Source organism: Balaenoptera borealis (assembly GCF_965194805.1).
Source record: "Balaenoptera borealis genome assembly, chromosome: X".
Classification (NCBI taxonomy): Eukaryota; Metazoa; Chordata; class Mammalia; order Artiodactyla; family Balaenopteridae; genus Balaenoptera; species Balaenoptera borealis.
In genome coordinates, this window is record NC_138881.1 from 46,006,301 (window position 1) to 46,030,521 (window position 24,221).

Consider the following 24,221-nt stretch of genomic DNA (forward strand, 5'->3'; position numbering starts at 1 on the left):
ACCTCCTCTTTCTGATGTCAAGGTGAGAGCTGGAGATCTGGCCTCCAGGTAGGGAGCATATGGCCAAAACCATCCAGTTGGTGGATAATAATCTTTCCCACACATGGTATCAGGCTAGGGGGCTAAAGAGAGGGACAGCCAATGAGCGGTCCCTTTCAGAGGAGCGTGGGTGACATTCTTGTGGAGAGGTAATATCTTGTGGAGAGGTATCCATTTACAGTTTTCCTTTCTGGCCTGGTAATTATCATCTGTTATCCCCAAGACTCCTGTAAAGTTCTATTAAGCACACATACAGAGAAGGCATTGCATCCCTTAAAAAACAAAACAAAACAAAACAAAACGATGCTATGAAAAAGGCATCTTTGGAGAATAAGAAAGAGTGCTTAGAAATTTTAAATGACTGCCAAAAATAAAAATCTTCAATAGAAGATAAAGTCAAGAAAATGTCCCAGAATGCAGAACAAAAAAGCAAAGATATGGAAAATATGAGAGAAAATGAAAAGACGAAGACAATCACCCAGGAGGTCAAAATCCAACTAACAAGAGGTCTAGAAAGGGAACAGAGGAAATAGAGGAGAGAAAATTTGCAAAGAAAGAAAACAGTGATTTCTTAGAGGAGGCGGACCTGAGTCTTCAGATTGAAAAGGCCCAACCACCAGGTGCCCAGTAAAACAGATGGGGAAAAAACACACTTTTGGGCTCATCATTGTGATATTTCAAAACACTTAAGTATGAAGGGAAAAAAATGTAAGCTTCCAGAGGTAGGGAAAACAGGTCGCCAACAAAAAATTAGAACCCGACTTCTGATCAGCAACACTACATGCTAAAAGCAATATGTTGAACATTCAGAGGAAAAATATTTTTAACGTAGAATTCTAAAGACAAACTATCATTCAAATATAAAGCTAAAATAATGCTACATTTTCAGACATGCAAAGACCCCAGAATTTACCTTCTTAGGAAGTTACTGGAGGATGTTCTCCAACAAAATATGTGACGTATCAGTCAGGATCGTTGGATGCAAGTAAAAGAAGCTGACTCTAGTTAACTAGAGCAGAAAAGGGATTTATTGCAAGGTCATTACTGTAGTTCACAGAAGTCTGGAGAATCGGGCAGGAGAAGCCACAACTAAGGCCACGCTGGGGGGACAGGCCACGCTGGGTTTGAATGCTGCTACTGGCACTGCTAGCCCCACTGCTGTGACCCCTGGACATGACCCCTAGCATCACATGCCACTGAAGATGAACTCTAACCATCTTTCTGTCTGTTCTCATTTACTTGTGGTCACCTTCAGCACTGTGTTAATCATGCTCTTCAGTCCATGGCACATTATTTTCATCAGTCCATCCAAGGCCCCTCTTTTGCTTGATTTCATTGTAGTATTATTTTCCCCTGTCAGTCCCCACCCCATCCCAACTCCCACTCTCCTGCCCACCTCAGTGAACAACTCCAGTGTATGTCATGTATATACACTTCCAATCCATCTTCCACAGATCTCCTTAGATATATGCACAGCCATCATATTATACAGCGTTGTTTTACATTTACACAGATGGCATTATGCCATAAATCTCATTCTCTTTTTCACCTTTTCCATTCAACACTGGGTTTTGGAGACCTACCTATGTGACTATATGTAAATTTAGCTATTTTCCTTTTATTGTTTTATCTATCCCACCTTATGAATATATCAGTTTGCTTATCCAGTCCCACGTGATGGTCACCTGGGTTGCTTCCAATTCTTCACTATCACAAACAATGCTGCAACAAACCACCTCAACTATATTTCCTTAATGACCTGTGTAAGAATTCTCTGGAACATATACCCAGGAGTGCAATTGCTGGGTCGTAGGGTATACACCTACTGAATTTCAGGAGGTACTGCCGACTTAGTCTCTGGAATACCTGTACCAGTTTACACTCCCACCCACACTTTTCCTTTTCCTCACATCCTCATCAGCACTTGATAATATCTGACTTTCTACATGTTGCCATCCTTTTATTGATTTCTCAATGTTATTTTAATTTTCATTTCTTTAATTATAAACAGAGTTGAAAATCTTTTAATATATTCAAGTTTCCTCTTGTGTAAATTCAAGTTTCTCCTTCTGTTAATTACTCTTTATATCCTTTGCCTATTTTCCTATTGAGTTTACTATCTTCTTTTTCAAGTTATTAATCTTTTGTCAGTTTTGCTCATTGCAAATATATTCTCCTAATCTATCATCCGCCTGTTAATCTTGTATATTTCTGTCTCCTTTGTGTTGCTTACTCTGGATTCAAAGCCATGAACAGAGTATCCAGCCCTTGCTGCCTGGTGGGCAGGGAAAGGAAATCTGACCACCTTCCGTTTCCATAGAGGAAGTGGGGGCCTGCCTTCCACCGAGACTCACACGATGGGGAATCCCCCCAAACAGGATGGAGATTTAGATACTAGGCAGCCAACAGAGTTCACTCCTTTGGTTGTCCAACATCCACATATACCCTTCTTCCCAGACTTACTCTAAAAAAATGCTTTCACAATGTAGTGCCTCATATAACCAAAAAATGCACTCATTCCTTCTCTGAAGGGTGAGACCAACAAGTATAAGTTATAATGCTTTCTGGTGCAGGCGATATAAAACCCAACTCAAACTGGCTTAAATGACACAAGCAATTTATTGGCTCGCTTAACCAACAAGTCCATAGGCAGGGAAGACTTCAGGCCTGGTATGATCAGGAATATGGTTCCATTTCCCTGTAATTCTCTTGGCTGTGCCTTCTCCATTTGTCAGCTCCATCCTCAGGTAGGCCTTCCACATGTTCACAAGATGGTTAACAGCAGCGACCAGGCTACATGCTTCTTTGTTCATGTCCAAGGGAAGACAGGCTACCTCTTCCCTCAAAAACTGAACAAAAGCTTCAGTGTGATTGGATCATCTCTGAACCAATCATCACTGCGGCAAAGGGGAGAGAGAGATTATCCATAAAGTTCTATACCTAGAGCTGGCAATGGGGTCAGTCCCACCCAAATTGCACAGTTGTTGTACAATGGGGGAGGAGAGGAATGGATGTTGGAGAACGACTACAAAGTCCACTACAAAGGAGTAAACTAAGAAAGAGGAAGATATGGGGTCCAGGAAAGATTGGGTCCAACCCAGAAGAGTAATGAAGGGACGTCCCAGGATGACAGTTGTGCTGCAGGCCTATAGAGCAATCAGTCCAAATTGGAGCAGGAAGACGGAGGGCTCCAGGAGGGAGGTATCTGGGAAAAAAGGGGATTCAAACGATTTTATACTTTCCTTAAGAATTTGGAACAACTTAAGAAGGAGATAAAGTCAGACAATGCAAGGAAAAGAGAAAGGCAATTAGAAACTCCAGGAAAGAAAAATTGTATAAGAAAAGAAATGTAATCCTAGTACACTGATTGGAGCATTAGGAACAACATTTACATAATCATAATAACATAAACACTTTATTGACTTTAAGCTTTTAGAATGACCTGTCAGCAAAGTATGGATGACTTAATTTTGGTTGTAGAACAGAATGTAAATATTATTAATCTTGTTAGTATAAAAGTAAAAGTATAAATGACAGAAGTTGAGAGATTGAAAGAGGGAATATAAGTCTATTACTTAAAGGTACAAAGGTAAGAAATAGAGGATATATAACTAGTGATATGTTTATATTGGGGCATTGGAGGAGGGCAGTTGGGTGGTATTAATAGCAGGAAGTCAACAGATAATGTCTGAAAGTGATAAGTTGATAAATAGAAAAAATTGTATATTATTTAGAGATATGAAGATTATTATCAGAAAAGTAAAAAATAAACAGTTATAAGTAGACTAGTAGATTTCCAGGACAAGATAGTAGACTTACCACATGTTTATCTCCACTCCCACCTGAAACCTTGCTAAAATGATAGTAAAGGAATTTTAAAAAAGTATAAAAACACAATGATGAAGAGAATGTCCATCAGGAGCAGGTCCATCAGCAAAAGAGAGATTCCAAAAAATGTCTGGAAGATAGGAAGTAAATGGAGAAATGGTGACTGATGAAGCATGGTGGAGGAAGCCACAGCCTGGAGTATGCATGGAGGTGATGCCACCAAGGAAGGAGTTGATCTTTCTCTGCAGAAGCCTGCAGTGTCTTGGGTCTTAACAATGCCAGGTATGGTACAGAGTGGGAGTGAGATGTGGGGCTGAAAACAGGGAGATTAATTGGAAGGTTGTATATCAAACTGTTAACCCACCACCCTGTGTACAATTCACAGCAGCCAGGTGTCTACCCATTAGGCAAAACCAGAGGTTTCTTATCTAAGGAAACTGAACAACCTTGGAGAAAAGATCTTTGCATTTTGGCGCAGCAGCGTAGTCAGCTATTCTCCAATCATCCTAAAGGTAAGCCACCAGTCACCTAGCTCTGTACCCCATATACAGAGCTTCCAATCAAATTTTATTGCTACATTCTTAAATATGAGTAAACAACTATAGATCACCGGGTATTTGACAAAAGACTACAAATTGAAAGAGATCAAAATACACAAATGGGGGAAAACAAATCCCAAAGGAAATAAATATTTCAAAGAACACAATGAAATATAAAAATACCTCTATTATTCTCAGAAAGATTCAAGATAATAGTGCATCCATTAAACAAGAACAGGATGCTATAAGAAAGGAAAAGATAACATGAATGGATATTTGGAAATTTTAAAGTGTGATTGGCAAAGTGAAAAGGAATGTTAATAGAAGAGTTGGAAAATAAAGTTAAATCTTCTTCTAGAAAGTAAACAAAAGGGAGAGAGAGAGAACTAGGAATGGAAGGGAGAGGGAGGGAGGGGGGAAGTGTGGCAGCAGTTGAGAGAACAGATAAAAATACAAAAGATCAATTCAGAAGGTCTAACATCCAACTTTAAGGAGTTCCAGGAGAGAACAACAACAATAACAAAAACAAAAACAGAAAAGAGGAATGTATCAAAGAAATAATATGAGAATTCCCAGAGTTAAAGAACTCCAAAATGAAGGGACCTAACCAATGACCATCACAATGAATGACAAATCCCCAAACTTAAACACATAATTAGGAAATTTTAGAACACCAAGAATACAGTTTAAAAAAAATAACTATTTAAAGGTGGGGGGGGTGGATGGAGTAAAAGTACTTTTCCCTATTCTTCTCCCCAAGTACAGCTAAAATCCTGGGATATTACATATAAACATAAGAAGACTGAGAGGTGGAGAGAAGAAGGCAAACCTCCTGGGGACCTCAGTAGCAGAGGAGCAACATGGTAGTGAGCTCCCTTGGTTTGCTTTTTGCCTCACGTATCCCAGACTTGGTGCTGGAGAAGACGGCAATTAGATAATAACCACTCTACTCCAGCCAAACACCACAGAAAAAACTGTGGCCCCACCAGCAAAGGCCAAGTGGGGAGCCTAGACTTCTACCTTTGCTGGCTATAAAGAGTAACTCTTCCCCCTTCTCACTGGGGTGGTGTCAGAGAAGGCTGTGTGGGGAGCCAGAACTACCACCCTCACCCAAGAATCATGAGGAAACCCTCCTTCTGGGGTGTGAACAGAGATTGAGTGAGGATCCTGGACTTCCATGCCCATCTGGTAGTAACAAGGCAGCGTCCCCTCTTTCACTGCTGGAACAGTGTCTAAGGAGACAAGCTAAAACAATTAAATAATCCTCGTATTGGACTTCCCTGGTGGCACAATGGTTAAGAATCTGCCTGCCAATGCAGGGGACATGGGTTCGATCCCTGGTCCAGGAAGATTCCACATGCCATGGAGCAACTAAGCCCATGCGCCACAAACTACTAAGCCTGTGCTCTAGAGCCCGCAAGCCACAACTACTGAGCCCGCACACCACAACTACTGAAGCCCGTGTGCCTAGAGCCCGTGCTCTGCAACAAGAGAAGCCACCGCAATGAGAAGCCCATGCACCACAACAAAGCGTAGCCCCCGATCGCCACAACTAGAGAAAGTCCGAGTGCAGCAACGAAGACCCAATGCAGCCAAAAATAAATAAATAAATAAATAAATTTATTTTAAAAAAAAATCCTCGTATTTAACACCATACCCAAAGTGCCCAGGTTTCAATAGAAAATCACTTATGTTACCAAGAACCAAGAAAATCTCAACTTGAATGAGAAAAGACACTCAATAGACTCCAACACCAAGATGACAGAGATGTTAAAAATCATCTGACAAGGGTTTTTAAGGAGCCATCATAAAAATACCTCAATGTACAATTAGGAATATGCTTAAAACAAGTGGAAAAACAGAAACTGTCAACAAAAAACTAGAAGATATAAAGAAGAATCAAATGGAAATTTTAGAACTGAAAAATACAATAACCCAAACAAAAACCTCAATGGATGGGCTAACAGCAAAATGTAGGGGACAGAGGAAAGAATCAGTTAACTTGAATACAGAACAATAGAAATTACCCAGGGACTTCCCTGGTGGCCCAGGGGTTAAGAATCCGCCTGCCAATGCAGGGGACACGGGTTCGAGTCCTAGTCCGGGAAGATCCCACATGCCGCGGAGCAACTAAGCCCGTGTGCCACAACTACTGAGCCTGTGCTCTAGAGCCCACGAGCCACAACTACTGAGCCTGCGTGCCACAACTACTGAAGCCTATGCGCCTAGAGCCCGTGCTCCGCAACAAGAGAAGCCACCGCAATGAGAAGCCCGTGTACCACAACGAAGACCTAACACAGACAAAAATAAGTAAATAAAATAAATTAAAAAAAAAAAAAGAAATTACCCAATTGAGAAAATAGACTGCGGAAAAAGTGAACAGAGACTCAGGGACCTGCGACACTATAAGAAAAAATATAACATTCATGTCACTGAGATCCCAGGAGAGAAGAAATAGAGATGGGTAGATTTATGTAAAAGCAATTAGACTCAGACGAATATTAGGCTTCTTATCCTCAAAATTGGATGTTAGAGGAAAGTGGAGCAATGCCTTCAAAGTTCTATGGGAAAAAGATGTTGAACCCCTAACGTTAGGGGACATCCATGGTGGTCCAGTGGTTAAGACTCTGCGCTTCCACTGCAGGGGGCATGGGTTCGATCCCTGGTCAGGAAACTATGATCCTGCATGTTGCATGGCCAAAAAACCCCAAAAAACAAACAAACAAAAAAACCCAAAACAAATCAAACTTCTGCCAAGTATAAGAATGGAATATGGATATTTTCAGATATGCAAAGACCAGGAAGTCTACCCCCTACACAACCTTTTTGAGAAAGTTACTTGAGGATGTATACTATCAAAACAATGGAAAAAATAAACAAAACAAAAACCCTGGGAACCAGTAAATAGTAGATATAACCAAGGAAAGCTGTGAAGGAAAGTCTCAAAATGACAGCCATGCATCAGGCCTAGAGAGCAACTAGTACAGATTTGAGAAAGGAGATGGAGGGCTCCAAGAAGAAGGTCTTTTTCTTTATTGGTGGGGGGGTGGACTTGATGTACTTAATGCGATAGAGATTTTGGGAAAGAAAAAAATGGAATATATGAAAAAGTAAAATAGTGAAAGAGAAACTTCAGGAAAAATGAAAAACTGCTACAAGGAAAAAATTATAAAAGTACATAATTGGGACTTCCCTGGTGGTGCAGTGTTTAAGAATCCACCTGCCAATGCAGGGGACACAGGTTCGAGCCCTGGTCCGGGAAGATCCCACATGCCGTGGAGCAACTAAGCCCACGCACCACAACTACTGAGCCTGCCCTCTAGAACCTGCAACCCGCAGCTACTGAAGCCTGTGCACCTAAAGCCCGTGCTCCTCAACAAGAGAAGCCACCGCAATGAGAAGCCCGCGCACCACAACAAAGAGTAGCCCCCGCTCGCCACAACTAGAGAAAGCCTGCGCGCAGCAACGAAGACCCAATGCAACCAAAAATAAAAAATATAAATTTATTTTTAAAAAGTACATAATTGGCTCTGCAATGAACAATTAGTCATATTAATATAATAACTGCTTATTGCTTTTAAACTTTTAGAATCAAACTATTAAACTGTAGACAAAACACACAGAAAAAGCCTTAATCATGTTTACAGAACAGAATTCAATGTTACCAACTTTGACACATAAAAGACCAGATGACAGAAGTTGAGAGGTTGAACTGTGGGGAAGAAAGCAAAAAGATATTCTCAGCTAACAAAATTCTGGTCAAGAAAAATTGTCTCATGGAACAAGGAATCACAATGTTGCTTAAATTCAGAAAAGTATCTAATAGAGAAACTAAATTATATTAGAAGCAGGAAGGACAAGAGTTGAGCTTGGTGTAAGTTATCTAAATCCTCATCTGTCATAGCAGGACACCAATGGGTAATGTCTGAAATTGATAAAAGACAAATCACATGGCATAGTATTTAGATATGGAGATAACAATCAGAAGAAATAACTAAAAGTGGTTGCTAATAACTAAAGGCGGTAGAACGGTGGTGGGGATGCGTGGGTCAGTAGACTCTTCCTTTTGTACTAATTTGAGTTTATTGATTTGTTTTCTGAACAACGTGCATGCATTACTTCTATTTTAAAATGAACGTGTATTTAAAATTAATTTTTAAAAACAGAAAAAGGACACCCCTCCCCACCACTTACTCCCTCCCCGCAAATTCCCTTGTCCCTGCAGACCTAATGGAGGCAGAATATACAAATCTTTCAGAAACCTTGCAGTCTCCCTCCCTGCCTCTCCCTTAAATGCAGCTCTACTGCAGTCAAACTGGAATATTCGTTAGCCCAAGCTTACCATACTTATGCTCATCTCCTTGCTTGGAAAAAAAAAAATTACTCCTTATCTCCACTAGTTGGAATCTTCCTTATTCTTCAAGGCTCAGCTCAAATTCCACCGTCTCCAAAAAGTCTTCCTTAGTCCCCTGGCAGACCTTCCTTCCTCCTCGGTGACTCCCGAGTCTTCATTCATGCCTCTAGTTGACACTTACATGTTCTTTCTTCAAGTATGTTATTCAGGTCAATGTTTCATGCCCCCACCATCCTTCAAAGCAGCTATCAGAGTGATCTTCCTAAAATACCAATCTGACTCTGTCACTTCCCTGCTTCAAACCCTTCTATGGCTTCCCATTGCCCATAGAATCAAAGCTAAGCTTGACTCCCTGGCTTCCACCATTTCTTCCACTGCTCCCCCCAAAATCCATGTGCTTTCACACTCTTTATGTAATTTTGCTTAGGCAGCTCTTCTGCTTGGAATATTCTTTCCCCCATTTCTACATGGTAAACAGCAGCTCTTCCTTCAAGATTCAGTTCAAGTACCCCCTTCTCTATAAAGGCTTTCCTGATTACTCCCTCCATCCCACCCCACCCCAGGAAGAACAATCCGATGGCCTTATATTCTCTACTCTGCCTCATCTAGACTTCTGTTAGATCATTTGTCACAGTTGGTGCACTTATCTGCTTACTTATCTGAGTTTCCAGGTAAACTGTGACTTCCTGGAGTTCAGGGAGTATATCTCATCTCCAGAACCAAGCACAGGGCCTGACATGCAGCAGGAACTCAATGTATGCTTGCTGAACAAATGGATGGAAAAGTTATGACCGAGTGAATACTGGAAAGAACAAATGAGCAAATGCTTATATTAATGCATGAATGAATAAGTCAATAAGTAAATGAATGAGTTATACATGAATAAGTGAATAAATGAATGATGACCAGACGAATGAATGAGAAAAAGAAGCCAATAAGTAAATGAATGAAAAGTGCCTGTGCCAGTGAGGGTATGAGAGAAGAATGAATGAATTCCCACCTCTGTGTCTCGGTTCAAACCCACCTGGAAGACCTTCTGCCCTGCTCTTCACCCATCTAAAGTGCACGCCACAGTGTTAACCTCTTTTAGATTACAAGGAACAGACACACTCAGGTTAGTGATGGAGATTTATTGAAGCATTCACAGGGAAATAAGGAAGACAAAAACAGCTACACAGGCAGCCTCACAGAAGAGAAACTTGAAAATGGTTCATGATCCAAAGCAGCTCTAGAGCCTGGCTTATCTTGTCACCCCCTCAGCTGCAGGCATCTGTTGCTCCCTTCTCTAGTGCTTCCCAAAATGGTGACTCAACTTCTTTCTGGCAGAATTTATACTCCTCCTACTGCTACTGACTACCTTTTCTCTGCTCCCCTCCTCCCTAGCCCATGGCCTTCAGGGCCTCAGAGTTTCTGGGCCTCCTGGCTCCTGCAGCTTCCTGGCTTCTGGGGCTTCAGTTCCAATTAATCCAGGGCTTCTGTGTGCTGTAATTTCTGCTTGCCTTGTCTATCCCGCTGCCTCTTTGATTGCTGTTGCCTTGCTGCCACGCGGTTGCAGCTACCTTGTGGCTCTTGCAGTCTCATCGCTTCTGCTGCCTCATGGATCTTGTCTGTTCAAGCCTTATGCTGCTCCGTGAATCTCAGATTCAGGGTCTCATGATTTCTGTTCCTCATGGCTACTGCTACATCGTGGCTCCTGTTGCTTCATGGCTTGTGTCCTTTTGACCCATTGTCTTGCTGCTTCATGGCTTCTGCTACCTGTGGCCCCACATTCTAAAGATATGTCTCATTATTTCTGCAGCTTTCTTCTTGCTTTCACTGTTCAGTTTCTGACACCCTTCATCCACCACCACTCCTGCCTTGATAAATTCTAATTAACTGTTCACTTCTGAATGCCTCACATTCAACCTCCCTGAAAAAGCATCTGATTGTTTCATATATTTGCCATCCGATACAGCCCATCACTAGGAGGCAGAGTTCTTACATCAGTCCACCTAGTAGGCCACTGGCCAGCTTAGAGACTAGCTGTCCTTGAGTAAGATACTACCCCAACTTAACCATCTGTGGCCAGGACTGTGAGGTCACATGGTACAGAACATGGCAACTCATGCTTAAGAAACCCCTTAGAAGGGACTGTGGGCATGGCAGGTCTGCTGAGGGCTTCCAGAAGGGGGCAGTGTAATTGGCAAGCTGCTTCTTGGGCTGTCCAGTATATCGACCTTCAAGGCCAACCTAAGTCCCACCTTCTCCATGGCCTCCTCTCCCTGTCCTGATCTGCAATGGGAGAAATCAAGGCTCTAGGGGCAATGTGGAAAGGGAACTTAGGTTCCAGTTCTGGCTCCAACACTTCCTAGTAGAGGGGCCTTGGGCAAGTTCCCTCCCCTCTGAGAGCCTCAGGAAGGGGTTAGACAAAATCCGTAAGTTCGGCTTCCCTGGTGGCGCAGTGGTTGAGAATCTGCCTGCCAATGCAGGGGACACGGGTTCGAGCCCTGGTCTGGGAAGATCCCACATGCCACGGAGCAACTGGGCCCGTGAGCCACAACTACTGAGCCTGCGCGCCTGGAGCCTGTGCTCCGCAACGAGAGGCCGCGACAGTGAGAGGCCCGTGCACCGCGATGAAGAGTGGCCCCCGCTTGCCGCAACTAGAGAAAGCCCTCGCACAGAAACGAAGACCCAACACACCCAAAAATAAAAAAAAATAAAAAAATAAAAATCCGTAAGTTCCCTTACAGGTCTGACATCTGGGTATCTCCCTTGGGGTTACTGTATAAGGGATATAAGTCTTATCTGGGGAAGCCCACAAAAACATCTGAGGTAGGAAAGAGGGAGTCAGAGTCTGGCTTGGAAAAGCACAGGAGGTGCTTAGCCAAGATTTATTGAACTTGATGAATGAATCAGTGGCTGGGGGGAGGGGGAGACCACACAGCACACAGAGAATGTTTACCTAACTTGAGGAATTCCAGTTGCTGAGGAGGCTGGAAGGAGATTCTGAGTCAGATGGATAAGGAAGGAGAATGACTGGGATAGGGTAGGAATCTTGGCTATTAACGAGTATTCATTCTATCCTCTCAGTCACCCTCCACATCCAATAATCAGTCACCAAGTCTGCTTCATCATCTTCCTTTAACGGCTCATCTCCAATCCATTCCCACTGCCCTTGCCCTTGAGTGGGCCTAGTATTTTCAACTGTTCCCTAACTAATCTGTCTCCCCTCCCTCCCTCACAAATGCATTCATTCATGCATACATTCATTCAAAACTATTTATTAGGTGCCTGTTTGGGGTCACGCACTGTGCTTTTTGCTGGGGATATACCAGTAGCAGGATAACCCCAGGCTGACCCTTGTGGTGCTTACAGCTTATTCAGAGAGACAAAACAAGCAAATATAAAACAGTGTGAGAATTGAACAACAAGGAAACTACAGGCATGGGAGCATACAGCTTGAGCATCTAACCTAATCTATTTCCACACTGGCTGGCCAGAAAGGGGTTTGTTAAAATCACATCTTATCTGGAGTCTCCTCTGCTTAAAACTATTCCACGGCTCCCCTGCTGTCTCCAACCCACAATTCCCAAACCTGGCTGCACCCTGGAGTTATGCGCAGACCTTTATAAGCACTCCAGATCCTAAGGCCCCCACTGCAGTTATGGAAATTGAATTTTTAGAGGTTGGGGCCCAGGATGCCCCAAGTGTTTCTGGTGCACAGCCAGTTTGGGAACCACACTGTCCTATGAGGTAAATCTGCTCTGTAGCCAGGCTCTTACGACCCTCTTCAAATCTGGTTCCTGACTACCTCTCTAGCTTCATTTCCTGCTGCTTTTCCCCAGCCCAGGAAACCTTATGCTTCAGTATTTCTGAATTGCTAGGATGTTTCTTGCCTTCAGGTCTTCGTGCATACTGTTCTCACTGGAAACTCCTTCCACTTCCTCCTCAACTGGCTAATTCCTGCCAGTCCCCCAAGAGTCAGCTCAGGTGTCACTTCCTAGACTAGAGGACATCTTCCCTGAACCTCTACCTAAGCTAGATGCCCCTCCTTTATCCATGCTCCTGTCAGAGCACTGATCACACTGCTTTATGAATTGCCTCCCCACCTAGACAGTGAGTTCCTCAAAGACAGGAGAAAGATTTGACTCATGTTTGTGTCCCGAGACTAAGGCTACCGGGTCCAGAACATAAGGGAGTCAACCTAGTGTCCTCCAACTAGCCCTAGGGATTCTACTCAGATCCAGCTGGCTCTTGGAAACACACCATGGTGGTGTCTGCTCTTCTCTGGGCACAGCCTGCACTGAGCACGTGTTGCCTTGTGATGATAGGAGGTGGTATGGCACAAGGGAAAGCACTGGGCAAGCACAGAGGAGATCCCAGTGGAAGTCTAGGCTCTGCCAGCAAACCACTGGGATCTCAGACAAGTCATCTCACCTCTCTGATCCTCAGGATTTAAACCTTTTGTAGCACTTGTGTTCCTATGTGCCAGGGTCTTATCCTGAGGCATCTCATGTAATGCTTTCTACCTTGTGAGGTAGGGATTAGTTACCCAGATTATCATCCACACCTACTGAATTAGATTTCCAGGGGTGGGACCAGAGCAAGGAGCTCCACATCCTTTGGACATGGGGGTGCAGCAGGGAACTGCTGCCTTTCATTATAAGCCCTTCTGTACTATTTTATTTTCTAACTGGTGTATATATTGCTTTGATTTTTAAAAAGGAAAAAGAGGGAGTTCCCTGGTGGCCTAGTGGTTAGGATTCCTGGCTTTCACTACCATGGCCCGGGTTCAGTCTCTGTTCGGGGAACTGAGATCTTGCTAGTTGCATGGTGCAACCAAAAAAAAAGAAAAAGGAAAAAGCTTCGCAGGTTAAGGTTGATAACTACCCTTAGAGTGGAGAAAGCACAAGACTGAATTGGAGGGTGTGGGTTCAAACCCTCACTGTTATCTGGTAGCTGGGTGATTTAACCTTGCTGGGCCTCAGTCTCATCTGCAAAGTGGGAAGAATAGCAATCGCTACCTTTAAAGTCCTGTTATAATCTACATGCCAGCCAAATTGCTTCAGATATATATCATTTCATCTTCCTTACATCACTGCAAGGTAGGTGTATATTATCTCCTTTCCTACATTAGGAAACTGAGGCTCAAGGAGGTGAACTAACAGGTTCAAGTTTCTACAGCTAGGATTTGAACCAGGGTGACTCCCCAATTGTGCTCTTCCACATATGCCAGCATTTCCCAAATTACAGCACACATACCACTAGTGGTATGTGACTTCTTTGGTTGAACAGACAAATTTATTTTGTTTTGATAGCTATCCCTTTTGATATGTATTAGAAAATACATACTTATTAGCACATCAAACCCATGGTTTCACGGTTATCACTACTCAGGATGAAATGAAGTAGATAACGATATTAGACCTAAGACAACCTCAAGAAAAATACTGAGTAAACAGTACAGAAAGGCAATTTGGAAGTATCTATTAAAAACAAAAATATAAATAACCTACGATTCTGTAATTCAACTTGTAGGAATCAACCCTAGGTAAATTTTCACACACGCACACACGATGCTTCTGCGTAGTATCCTTATAAAAGCCAAAACAGAAGAGTCTTACTGTCTATCACATGAGAAATGGGTAAATAAAATGTGGCAGAGTCACATCATGGCAATCTACATAACAATTACTAAGGATGAACTGCATCTACATTTAGCAACATGCATAGATCTCAAAAACATTGCTAAGCAAAGAAAGAAAACTGCAGAATGATTCAATACACCATCTGCATTAAACACAGTATTTTCAATGAACTCATATGTAAAAGTCTTAAAACAAAGTCAAGATGGATGTACAACAGACATTATAGCAATTGAGAGGGGGAGGGGGAATGGTAGTCGAATGAAGCTAGCTTTATTTGCAACAACCTAATTTCTTAAAAAGAAAATGGATTCATGCATTACTTGGGTAATTAGAACTGATTTAACTTTTAAAAAGAAAAATGTAGTATACAGATCGGACAAGGTGATGGTCTGACAGTATACATGAACAAGCAAAGACCGACCTCATGGCAGCAGACTGCACTGCTGCCTCTGCACAGTGCCTGCAACTAATGCGGTTAGTTCCCAGAAGGAACATTACACTCATTCAGCCAGGATGCGGCCCAGGCTACCTCTCCCCCACTTCCTCACAACCCAGGTTGGGGCCTAGGCACCCAGTTATCATACATGATTGAAGCGATAGGGTTCCTTAGGTCCACCACTTACCAGGTAAACCCCATCAATGCCCTGGAACTTCCCCAATAACCAGGGCATTCAGCATCTCCCAGATTTGGAGGCTCCTTCTGTCCCTAACAACTGGGATCAGAAGCCCTCAGGGGTTAGGCATGAGAAGGCTTGTATTCTGAGGGGTTGGCACCCAGTGGGCTCCAAGCAGGGATAAGGCCTCCAGTGAGGAGTTTGACATCATTAAATCCTATGAGGTAGGTAAATACTGTTAGCCCCATTTTACAGTTGAGGAAACAGGCACAGAGAGGTCAAATTACTTGCCCAGTGTCAAACTAGTAAGTGATAAAAAAATGGGACTAGAATTGTCCCCAGAGCCCAGGCTCTGCTCCTAGCACCCAACCAAATCCTACCAACTTGTCAAGGTCCAGCTCAAATGTGACCTCCAGGAAGCCTGGAGCTGATCATCCTCTTCTCAAATTCAAAGCACCTATACATGATTCAGCTAACCACGGGAACTCATGAACCCACTAGCATCTCCTTAGTAGGAGGGTAGAGATCATGTCTGATTCAGTTCTGTATTCCTAGCATAGAGTCTGACAAAGAGGGTGTTCAGTACGTATTTGATGAACACACGAAATGAATGAAAACATTAATGAGTGAATGAGGGTGGTTTCATGTAACTGCCTGAATCCTGAGGTCTGGCTATGCCCAGCGCCGGGGTGCTGTCATACTAAGCTCTCTTGGAATCAAATTCAGCCTAGGCTCCTTCTAAAATGGGTCTCCAATATCTTTATTATTTTTCAAACACACCCACATGCGCACATGTGGACACATATACACACACGTACATACCCACACACAAGCAAAATGCAGGGGGCCCAAGGAACCCATGATTATGGGTGATGGGGTAAGGTCCAGGGTGGTGGAACGGGGGATGGACAGATGGCCCTGTTCAGCTCAGTTCAGCTCAGCACCTCCTTCCAGAGGCCAGGATGCTCCCTGAAGCTCAGGAATTTTTGCTCCAGAACTAACATCACCTCTGTTCCTCTTCATGCTCGATAGCAGTGCCTAAATTTCATGATTATACCAAACGGGGACAGGAGGTAGGGAAAGGTTGGGAGCCAAATATCCAGAGATTGGGAGAGGCGTAACTTAGGGATCTAGACAGGGCAGGAGGGCAGAACTACTGCTACTGTTCATTGGGGTTGGGGTTGGCATCTGGGTACTTGGTGAGGTCGAAGGTCAGGACTTTGCTGATCACACAGTCCCCTTGCTGAAGGAGGAGGGAGAAAAAGAAAAATAAAATTGTAAGGAGAGAATTAAGAGGGGTCAAGTGCCCCAGGACTGTGGGGCCTCAAACCCTCCTCCCTACATACCTGCCCAAAGCCCAGGCAATGGTTCTCTGGGTATGAGAGGATGTGCTCAGTCCCATGTGCCTTCTTTTCCTGCCTATCTCTGCACTCTCCTCCTTTTCTCTGCTGTCTGGCTGCCTCTGTCTCGCCTTTCCACCTGTCCCCAAATGCAATGGCCCTGCCCAGCTGAGCTGGCTAAGCCTCCAGGGCAGGGCTCCAACAAGCCCAGATGGTCATTCAGGACCTGAGTCCCTATGCTCCCCCACCCCCGTGCCCCTCCACTGCAGCCTTCCCTTCCTGCCCTGGGGAGTCAGGCAGGGAGTGGGGCTGGCTCCTGAGCCAGGCCCGCCCTACCTCGGGGTAGACTCCAATGAGGCTCTCAGCCTTGGTGTAGAACTCCTCCTTGAGAGAAATGACGATGGCCTGGAAGTTGCAAGTCGACTGCTCCTTGATGTAATTTGCTACCTGTGGGAGGGGCCGTGGAGCATTTAGCAGGGCTGAAGCCCTAACACTCCCTGTCTTATCCAGTCAGAACCAGAGGCAGATGGGGTGGGGTAGGGGGTGGAGGGTTGGGGGAAGAGAGGCTGAAAGGAGGCCACTGACTAGCACAGTGCTGATGACCCTGGGCCCAGCCTCCCAGGCACAGAGAACAGGCTGCGGGAATGGCTAGGGCGCACTCAGGAGTTGTTCCCTGAAACCCAGCCCCAACCTGGGGGCCTCCCTCCCGGGCCCCACTTTCCTTGCACCCACCTTGCCAATGTTGGTGTTATCCAGGGCGGCATCGATCTCATCCAGGACGAAGAAGGGGGCTGGCTTGTAGCTGGGAGGGAACCAGTAGGTGAGCTGACACTGATGGGGGCAGGGGCGGGGCATGACAGCCCCAGAGCCCATCATACAGGCCAGCACCCGCTTCCATTTCTTCAGAGATTAAAAAATCCAGGTCTGAATGTTGCCTGAGCCCCTAAAGGCCAATATACCAACTGAGTCCTCCTTTGCATCCAGCCCTGCGCTCCAGGATCCCACAGAACAGAAGACATGGTCCTCTCTGGAGCGTCCAGGTTGGCTGGGGAGATAAAGCTGTCCTAGGCTCTGGCCATACTGACCAAGCTACCTGGAGGTCTACCCCACCCACTCACACCATGTCTCCCTGCCTCTGCACATGCTGTACCCTCTGCCTTGGAATGCCTACTGGTCTCCCTGGCTAACTTCTACTTATCCTTTGCATTTCCTACTCAAGTGTTAGCTGCCCTTGAAAGGCTTTCCTGGCTACCCACACCCTCCCAGATTGGGTTGGTGGCTCTCCTCTGTGCATCCACAGCTCACACGCTCAACCGGTTACAACATTTAGCTCACTGTCTGTTTACACATCTGGCTTCCACTAGACCATGAGCTCCTCGAAGACAGAAACCATGTCTGACTCATCTGTGTCCCTAATCCCCCAACAAGGTCTGGTACAGAGCAGCCATCAAGAAATGCTCACTGAATGATGCTGTACAATCAAGCACTAAGTTGTGGGGGGGGAGTCAGATTCAAGTACTGTTGGCATTCAGTAGGGGGAGGTCAGGGTATGCCACAGTGGTCGAAGCAGGCTTCCTAGAGGAACAGGAGGAAGACAATGAGATGTGAAGGGGTGGAAGGTGATGGCCAAGCTAGATTTGCATGAAAAGGGCTTATGAGCCAGCAACCATGTGAGCAAAAGCCTGGAGGTGGAACTGAATACATGCAGGGGAGGGCATGCTGAGTGGATGAGGCTGGATTGGGAAGACAGGTCCAGGAAACCAAGGCCAGATATGCTGTAGTAGGTAGGGAAACAGGGATTCAATCCAGAGTCCACCAGATCATCTTCACCTCGGCATAACTCTGCATGTCCTTGGACCCCAGAGCCTCCAGTGGCCTCAGTACAGTCTCCACCAACTGCCCTGGGGGGGCACAGCCATACCTGTGGATGGCAAAGAGCAGGGCCAGAGCTGCCACTGTTTTTTCCCCCCCTGACAAGTTGTCCATGGGCCGGAAGCGTTTGCCAGGAGCCACACAGTTGTAGTTGATGCCATCCAAGTAGGGCTCCTCGGGGTTCTCAGGGCCCAGGAATGCCTAGGGGGAAAGGAGATGGGTCAAGGGTCTGGGTCTAGATGGGGAAGAGGACAGGAAGCCTAGAGGGAAGGGCAAATGAGGATGGGCAGGGGCTAGTTGGGTAAGGGGCTCCAGCCTACCTGGGCACTGCTGTTACGGGACAGGGCCTTGTAGATCTCATCAATGTTGGTGGCCACTGATTCAAAACAGGCATTGAAGCGGTCAAAGCGCTCCTTCTTGATCTGTTCAAATGCCTGCTTGGCCTTCTTGGCTCGCTTTCGGGCTGCCTCAAACTCTGCCACAAGGGAGAGACAGGTGACCCCTCAGTACCCAGGCTCTGCCAAGGCTGAGGACCATGCCCTGGCAAAAATGACCTACAACTGACAATCCACAGAGCAGGGACATCCCACAGGAAGAGGAATGCCTGCGGAGGGGCCCCGGAAGACAGTTCCACGATCACCTGTATCCAGTGGGCCAGCCACATAGTGCAAAGGAAGAAACATGGGCTTGCAGCCACATAACATGGATTCTTCCCTGGGCTCTACCAGCAACCAGCTGTGTGACCTCAGGCAGGTCACTCATTCTCTCTAAACCTCAGCAGTTTTCTACTCTATAAAACAGGTGTGATAATCCCTACTGTTTAGGGCTCTTGGAAGTTTCGAGTAAGAAAGCACGTAAAAACAGGAGCTGTTGTGATGTATAACAGGCCCTTGCCATACCTCTAGCCTCCTGCCTTCATCTTAGAACCAAGAAGAAGAGGAAACCCTTACCATCTGAGGTTTCCTGGAACTTGTCTCGGACACTTTCCAGCTTTTCCATGGCCTTCATGTTGGGGGCAGCAATACGCTGGAGCACACTCTGCTGCTCATTCAGCTTCTGCTGCAGTGTGTTCATCTCCTGCTTGATCTCCTCCTCGGCCTGGGCATCCTGCAAATCCCAGGCCCAGCAACATCAAGAAGGGCCAGGCCCCTACAGAGATACCTGATCCGAGCGGGGGCCTGGGGACCTACTCCCACGCAGAAGGCAGGTTCTTTTTCCCTAACCCTGCTCCTCTCATCAGGTCCTGCCAACAGTAACCATTCCCACCGTCCCTAGAAATTACAGGCTGATGTCGCTTTTCTCATCTCTAGCCCTTCCCCCAGGCCCTGTCAACCTCTCCATCTCTCAGGAGGAGCAGCTGGTGGTGCCCCTCTCTGGCTCTCAGCCCAGGCCATGAGCCAGCGCCATCCCAGGGTGACCTAGAGGCTCCCACACAGGCTGGTCTGGACTCCACTTACAGCTCGACAACGAATAAGGCAACTCACGTTTTCTGCTCAGATCACCACACCTGAGCAAATTCCATTTGAACTTGGTTTTAGGTCTTATGGATGTTGTGATGCATGTCTGGGCTTGTGCCTTTCTGCCACTTTTAGTCAATAAATATTTACTGAATGCCTTCCAATGCCAGGCACTGGCCACTCATATCCTGTGAGTCATGGCTCCTGTGTTCATAGAGCTCATGGACTAACAGAGGAATGCATATAAGCAAACAATCAGAACATCGTATGGTGAATACCCAAACAATGATAAACAGATGGTGATGGGTCAGCACACAAGAAGGGCACCTAACTCAGACAATGGGGCTAGGGAAGGCTTCCAGGAATATTTTTAAGCTCAGGCCTGTAGGATGAATGGTGAGGACAGAGAGAAGGAATAGTCTTCTATGCAGACAGGAGTATCACATGCAAAACCAGGGTTTATTCATGGTTCATTCAAGGAAATCAAAGCAATTCAAAAAAGTAATCAACTTTAATGAACTTCAAAAGCCAAACGGGAATTCCCTGGCGGTCCAGTGGTTACGACTCAGCGCTTTCACTGCCGGGGCCCAGGTTCAATCCTTGATCAGGGAACTAAGACCCCGCAAGCCACACAGCACAGCAGAAAAAAAAAAAGGCCAAACAAATAAGCAAAGGGCAATTCAACATGGCAATAGTAGCAACTGCGTGTGTGTGTGTGTGTGTGTGTGTGTGTAAGCACACGCGTGCCTGTGTGCTAGGCAAAGAGACAAAGCTGGAGGCACATGAAGAAGCCCAATGATAACGGGCCTTTTAAGAAATCTGGACTTTATCCCAAGGGAGGTGAGGTACCACTGAATGACTTCAAGCACAGGAAGGACATGAATATATATATATTTTAGAAAAGCCTTTCTGAACATCTCTCTCTCTATATATATGTATGGAGTGATTCGTGGATACAGTATAAGTAAAATATGAAAGGTACACAATAGAATGCTATCTTTTATCTAAGAGAGGAAATGTGAATAATTTACATACAAATATATTTGTATTTTAAAAATACAACAACAACAAAAAGATAATCCAAAAACTAAAATGGTCACACATACAGGAAGGGGGGTGAAGTTGGACAAGAAAGGAAGCTAAACTTCTCTTCACATACCTTGTATTATACTTTTGGTTTTAGAATCAAATGAAGAATTTACATAATTATAAAACAAAATTAAATTGAATCAAAATGTGAAAGCCACTGGGTAAAAAAACTGTTGGGGAACAAGATACTGACAAGATGCCAAAGAATCACCCTAAAGATTCCTTATTACTTACAAAGGTAAAAGTGTATGCTTAGCATTGAGATCTGGCAATTGATACCTTAACTGAGGATCAAACCTAGCATCATGAATAGTGGGACACCTTAACACTATGTGCCTCCTGGTGTGGTGCAATATAAAGTACACAGTGGGGAGTTCCCTGGCGGTCCAGTGATTAGGACTTGGTGCTTTCACTACCATGGCCTGGGTTCAATCTCTGCTCGGGGAACTAAGATTCTGCAAGCCACGTTGCACAGCCGGCGGGGAGGGGGAGTACACAGTGAAATGTTTTTGCCAAAAACTTACTTAACCCAAATCTATCAAGCCTCTAAAATAGTTCAAACTTCCAATTTATAGGAAATACAAGGTTAGGTAGAACAAATTAAACAGAGTAATGAAAGGAAACTAACATATCCATAATGTACCCATAACATATCCTGTTCTTCAAGACAACATGTAGACTGTTCAAAAGACCAGTGTTATGAAAAAAAAAGTGAGGGGACTGCTCCACATTAAAAGAAACTAACTAACTAAATAAAAGAAACTAAAGAGACAGAACAACCAAAAGCAATGCATGAATTTGATTGGATCACAGCTTAAAAAAAACAAACTACTGGGCTTCCCTGGTGGCGCAGTGGTTGAGAATCTGCCTGCCAATGCAAGGGACACGGGTTCGAGCCCTGGTCTGGGAAGATCCCACATGCCACGGAGCAACTGGGCCCGTGAGCCACAATTACTGAGCCTGCGCGTCTGGAGCCTGTGCTCCGCAACAAGAGAGGCCGTGATGGTGAGAGGCTCGCGCACCGCGATGAAGAGTGGTCCCCACTTGCCGCAACTAGAGAAAGCCCTTGCACAGAAACGAAGACTCAACACAGTCATAAATAAATAAATAAATAAATAAAAGAACGTGAATTTCTTTAAAACAAAAAACAAAAAACAAACTACTACAAAAGACACTTTGTAACAACTAGGGAAATTTGAATATGGGTGGAATATTAGATATAAAATTATTAATTTTCTTAGGTATAAAATTGAACTGTGGTTATGGAAGAGAATCCCTTGTACCAGCATGCTGAAGAATTTAGAGCTGAAGTCTACAACTTCCTTCAAAAGGTTCAGCAAAAACAAAAAAAGTGTGCAGTGCAGAGGGAGGGAGAGAGTCAAGAGAGATAAGAGAGAAAGCAAACTGGGAAAATGTTCATTGGTCAATCTAAGGTGAAAGGCATATGGGTGTTCAACTGTACTATTCTTTCAGTTTTTCTTGTAGGTTTGAAAAGTTTCAAAATTAAAATTGGAAAAAATAAAGGAGAATACTAAAAAACAAAATCCTTTAAAAATTGAAAACTAAACAAAAGAAATCTGACTATATATTAAGCTGGTTAAACACTCAGAAGATTCTTTCAAATCACTTTAAAACATAGGAACACGACTATCCATGCCCAGTGAGCCATTAGCTTAGTGAGCCATTAGCATCAAGGAAATCTTAAATAGCATTCAATAATCGAATTGTTACTAATAATATCTTATTATGATTTTCTATATATATGATAGGCTAAAGTAAATATACTATTGAATACTTGCTAGAAGCCAGATTTTTAGCAAGAATAATTGGAAACTCAAACATAAAATCAACGTTAAACTGTGAAAATTACAATTTCAATTGGAAGTATCAATATGAACTCATGATACATTTTTCCCTCAAAATAAAAAATGCATTTTGTAGCCCAGTCTACTGAAAAGTTCTAGAAGCACTGAGCAACCCAGCAGTCATGAACATTCCAGTGTCCAGATGGTAGTTGCTAAATAATAGCACTCCCTACTAAAAGAAGTCAGAGCTTCTCAGAGAAATGGCTAATTCCAGATCTGGGGTGGGAAACGTAAAGGATGAGCCTGGACATACCAGAAAGCAAGGAAGATATCAAAGACTACAAGAGGGGACTTCCCTGGTGGTCCAGTGGTTAAGAATCCGCCTTCCAATACGGGGGCGCGGGTTCAATCCCTGGTCGGGGAACTAAGATCTCACATGCCATGCGGCACAGCCAGGAAAAAAAAAAAAAAAAGACTACAAGAGTTGTGTCAAAATTATTCAGAAGGGGCTTCCCTGGTGGCGCAGTGGTTGAGAATCTGCCTGCTAATGCAGGGGACACGGGTTCGAGCCCTGGTCTGGGAAGATGCCACATGCCGCGGAGCAGCTGGGCCCGTGAGCCACAGCTACTGAGCCTGCGTGTCTGGAGCCTGTGCTCCGCAACAGGAGAGGCCGCGATAGTGAGAGGCCCACGCACAGTGATGAAGAGCTGCCCCCGCTTGCCGCAACTAGAGAAAGCCCTAGCACAGAAACGAAGACCCAACATAGCAATCAATCAATCAATCAATAAATAAATCGTTAAAAAAAAAAATTATTCAGAAGCCAACTTGAACGAGTTCCCACTGGCCAAAGATACAACACCTTGATGCAATGAGAAGGATAATAACCACAACAGAGTGCAACACATCAAATGTGTTTAAATCCATAAGTTCATAATAACATGAAAACAACTCAGTGGACAAATCTTGAGAATGCCTAAGAACCAACTCATTATTTTATAAACTGGTAAATAAAGGGCAAGAATCAAGCACATATATCCTGCCTTTCCTATACAAACTACCTCAGGGTAACCAAATAATTGACGAGAGGAAATCTCTTTACAGTATTCCAGCTAATAAAGAAATGATAGAATAAGATGACCATTTTGCAACCCCTGACAAATTATGTAATGGATCTAGGCAATAATCATCATGGCTGCAAGCCACACAAAAAGAGCCAATGACCAGACATTATAAACCTCCTGATGGAAGTAATGACGTCATATGAAGTAGTCTTGACCAAAATAAACCCCAAAACCTGAATCTAATCAAACCTCTAGATCTGAGCTGTCCAATACAGTGGCCACAAGCCACATGTCACTACTGAGCATGAAAAATGCAGCTAGTGTGACTGAGGAACTAAAGTTTTAATTTTATTGAACGCTAGCTAATTTAAATTTAAAAACGGATACTCAATTCAGTTACTACAAAACTTCTAAGTATATTTGGAACAACTTAGGTATGTGGTTCTCCTTTTTCAATTGTAAATTTTAGGATATCTAAATACAGATCAAGTATTTCTGAGTAAAATTTAGCATCCAAATTGAGATGTGCTGGAAGCTTAAAATAGATAATGAATTTTGAAGACTTAGTACAAAGAGATGGTTAAATTTCTCATCAA

At 44.2% G+C, this 24,221-nt stretch overlaps 1 protein-coding gene across 6 annotated transcripts in view; it reads right to left on the reverse strand.

Moving 5' to 3' along the window:
- Positions 1-2,639: 2,639 nt before the first annotated feature.
- Positions 2,640-24,221, reverse strand: part of LOC309620894 (structural maintenance of chromosomes protein 1A) — a 45,255-nt gene continuing 23,673 nt past the window's right edge. For 3 of the 6 annotated variants that reach the window (XM_082377719.1, XM_082377718.1, XM_082377721.1), the window contains 6 exons: positions 19,164-19,320; positions 18,534-18,688; positions 18,263-18,414; positions 17,074-17,143; positions 16,678-16,788; positions 2,640-16,244 (listed from right to left, as the gene is read on the reverse strand). In XM_082377719.1, the coding sequence (XP_082233845.1) occupies positions 16,161-16,244; positions 16,678-16,788; positions 17,074-17,143; positions 18,263-18,414; positions 18,534-18,688; positions 19,164-19,320 (729 nt within the window). In that variant the 3' untranslated portion in view covers positions 2,640-16,160. Of the gene's footprint in view, positions 16,245-16,677; positions 16,789-17,073; positions 17,144-17,170; positions 17,917-18,262; positions 18,415-18,533; positions 18,689-19,163; positions 19,321-24,221 lie in introns of those variants that run through there. The other 3 variants (XR_014239719.1, XR_014239720.1, XM_082377720.1) reach the window with 3 other exon arrangements.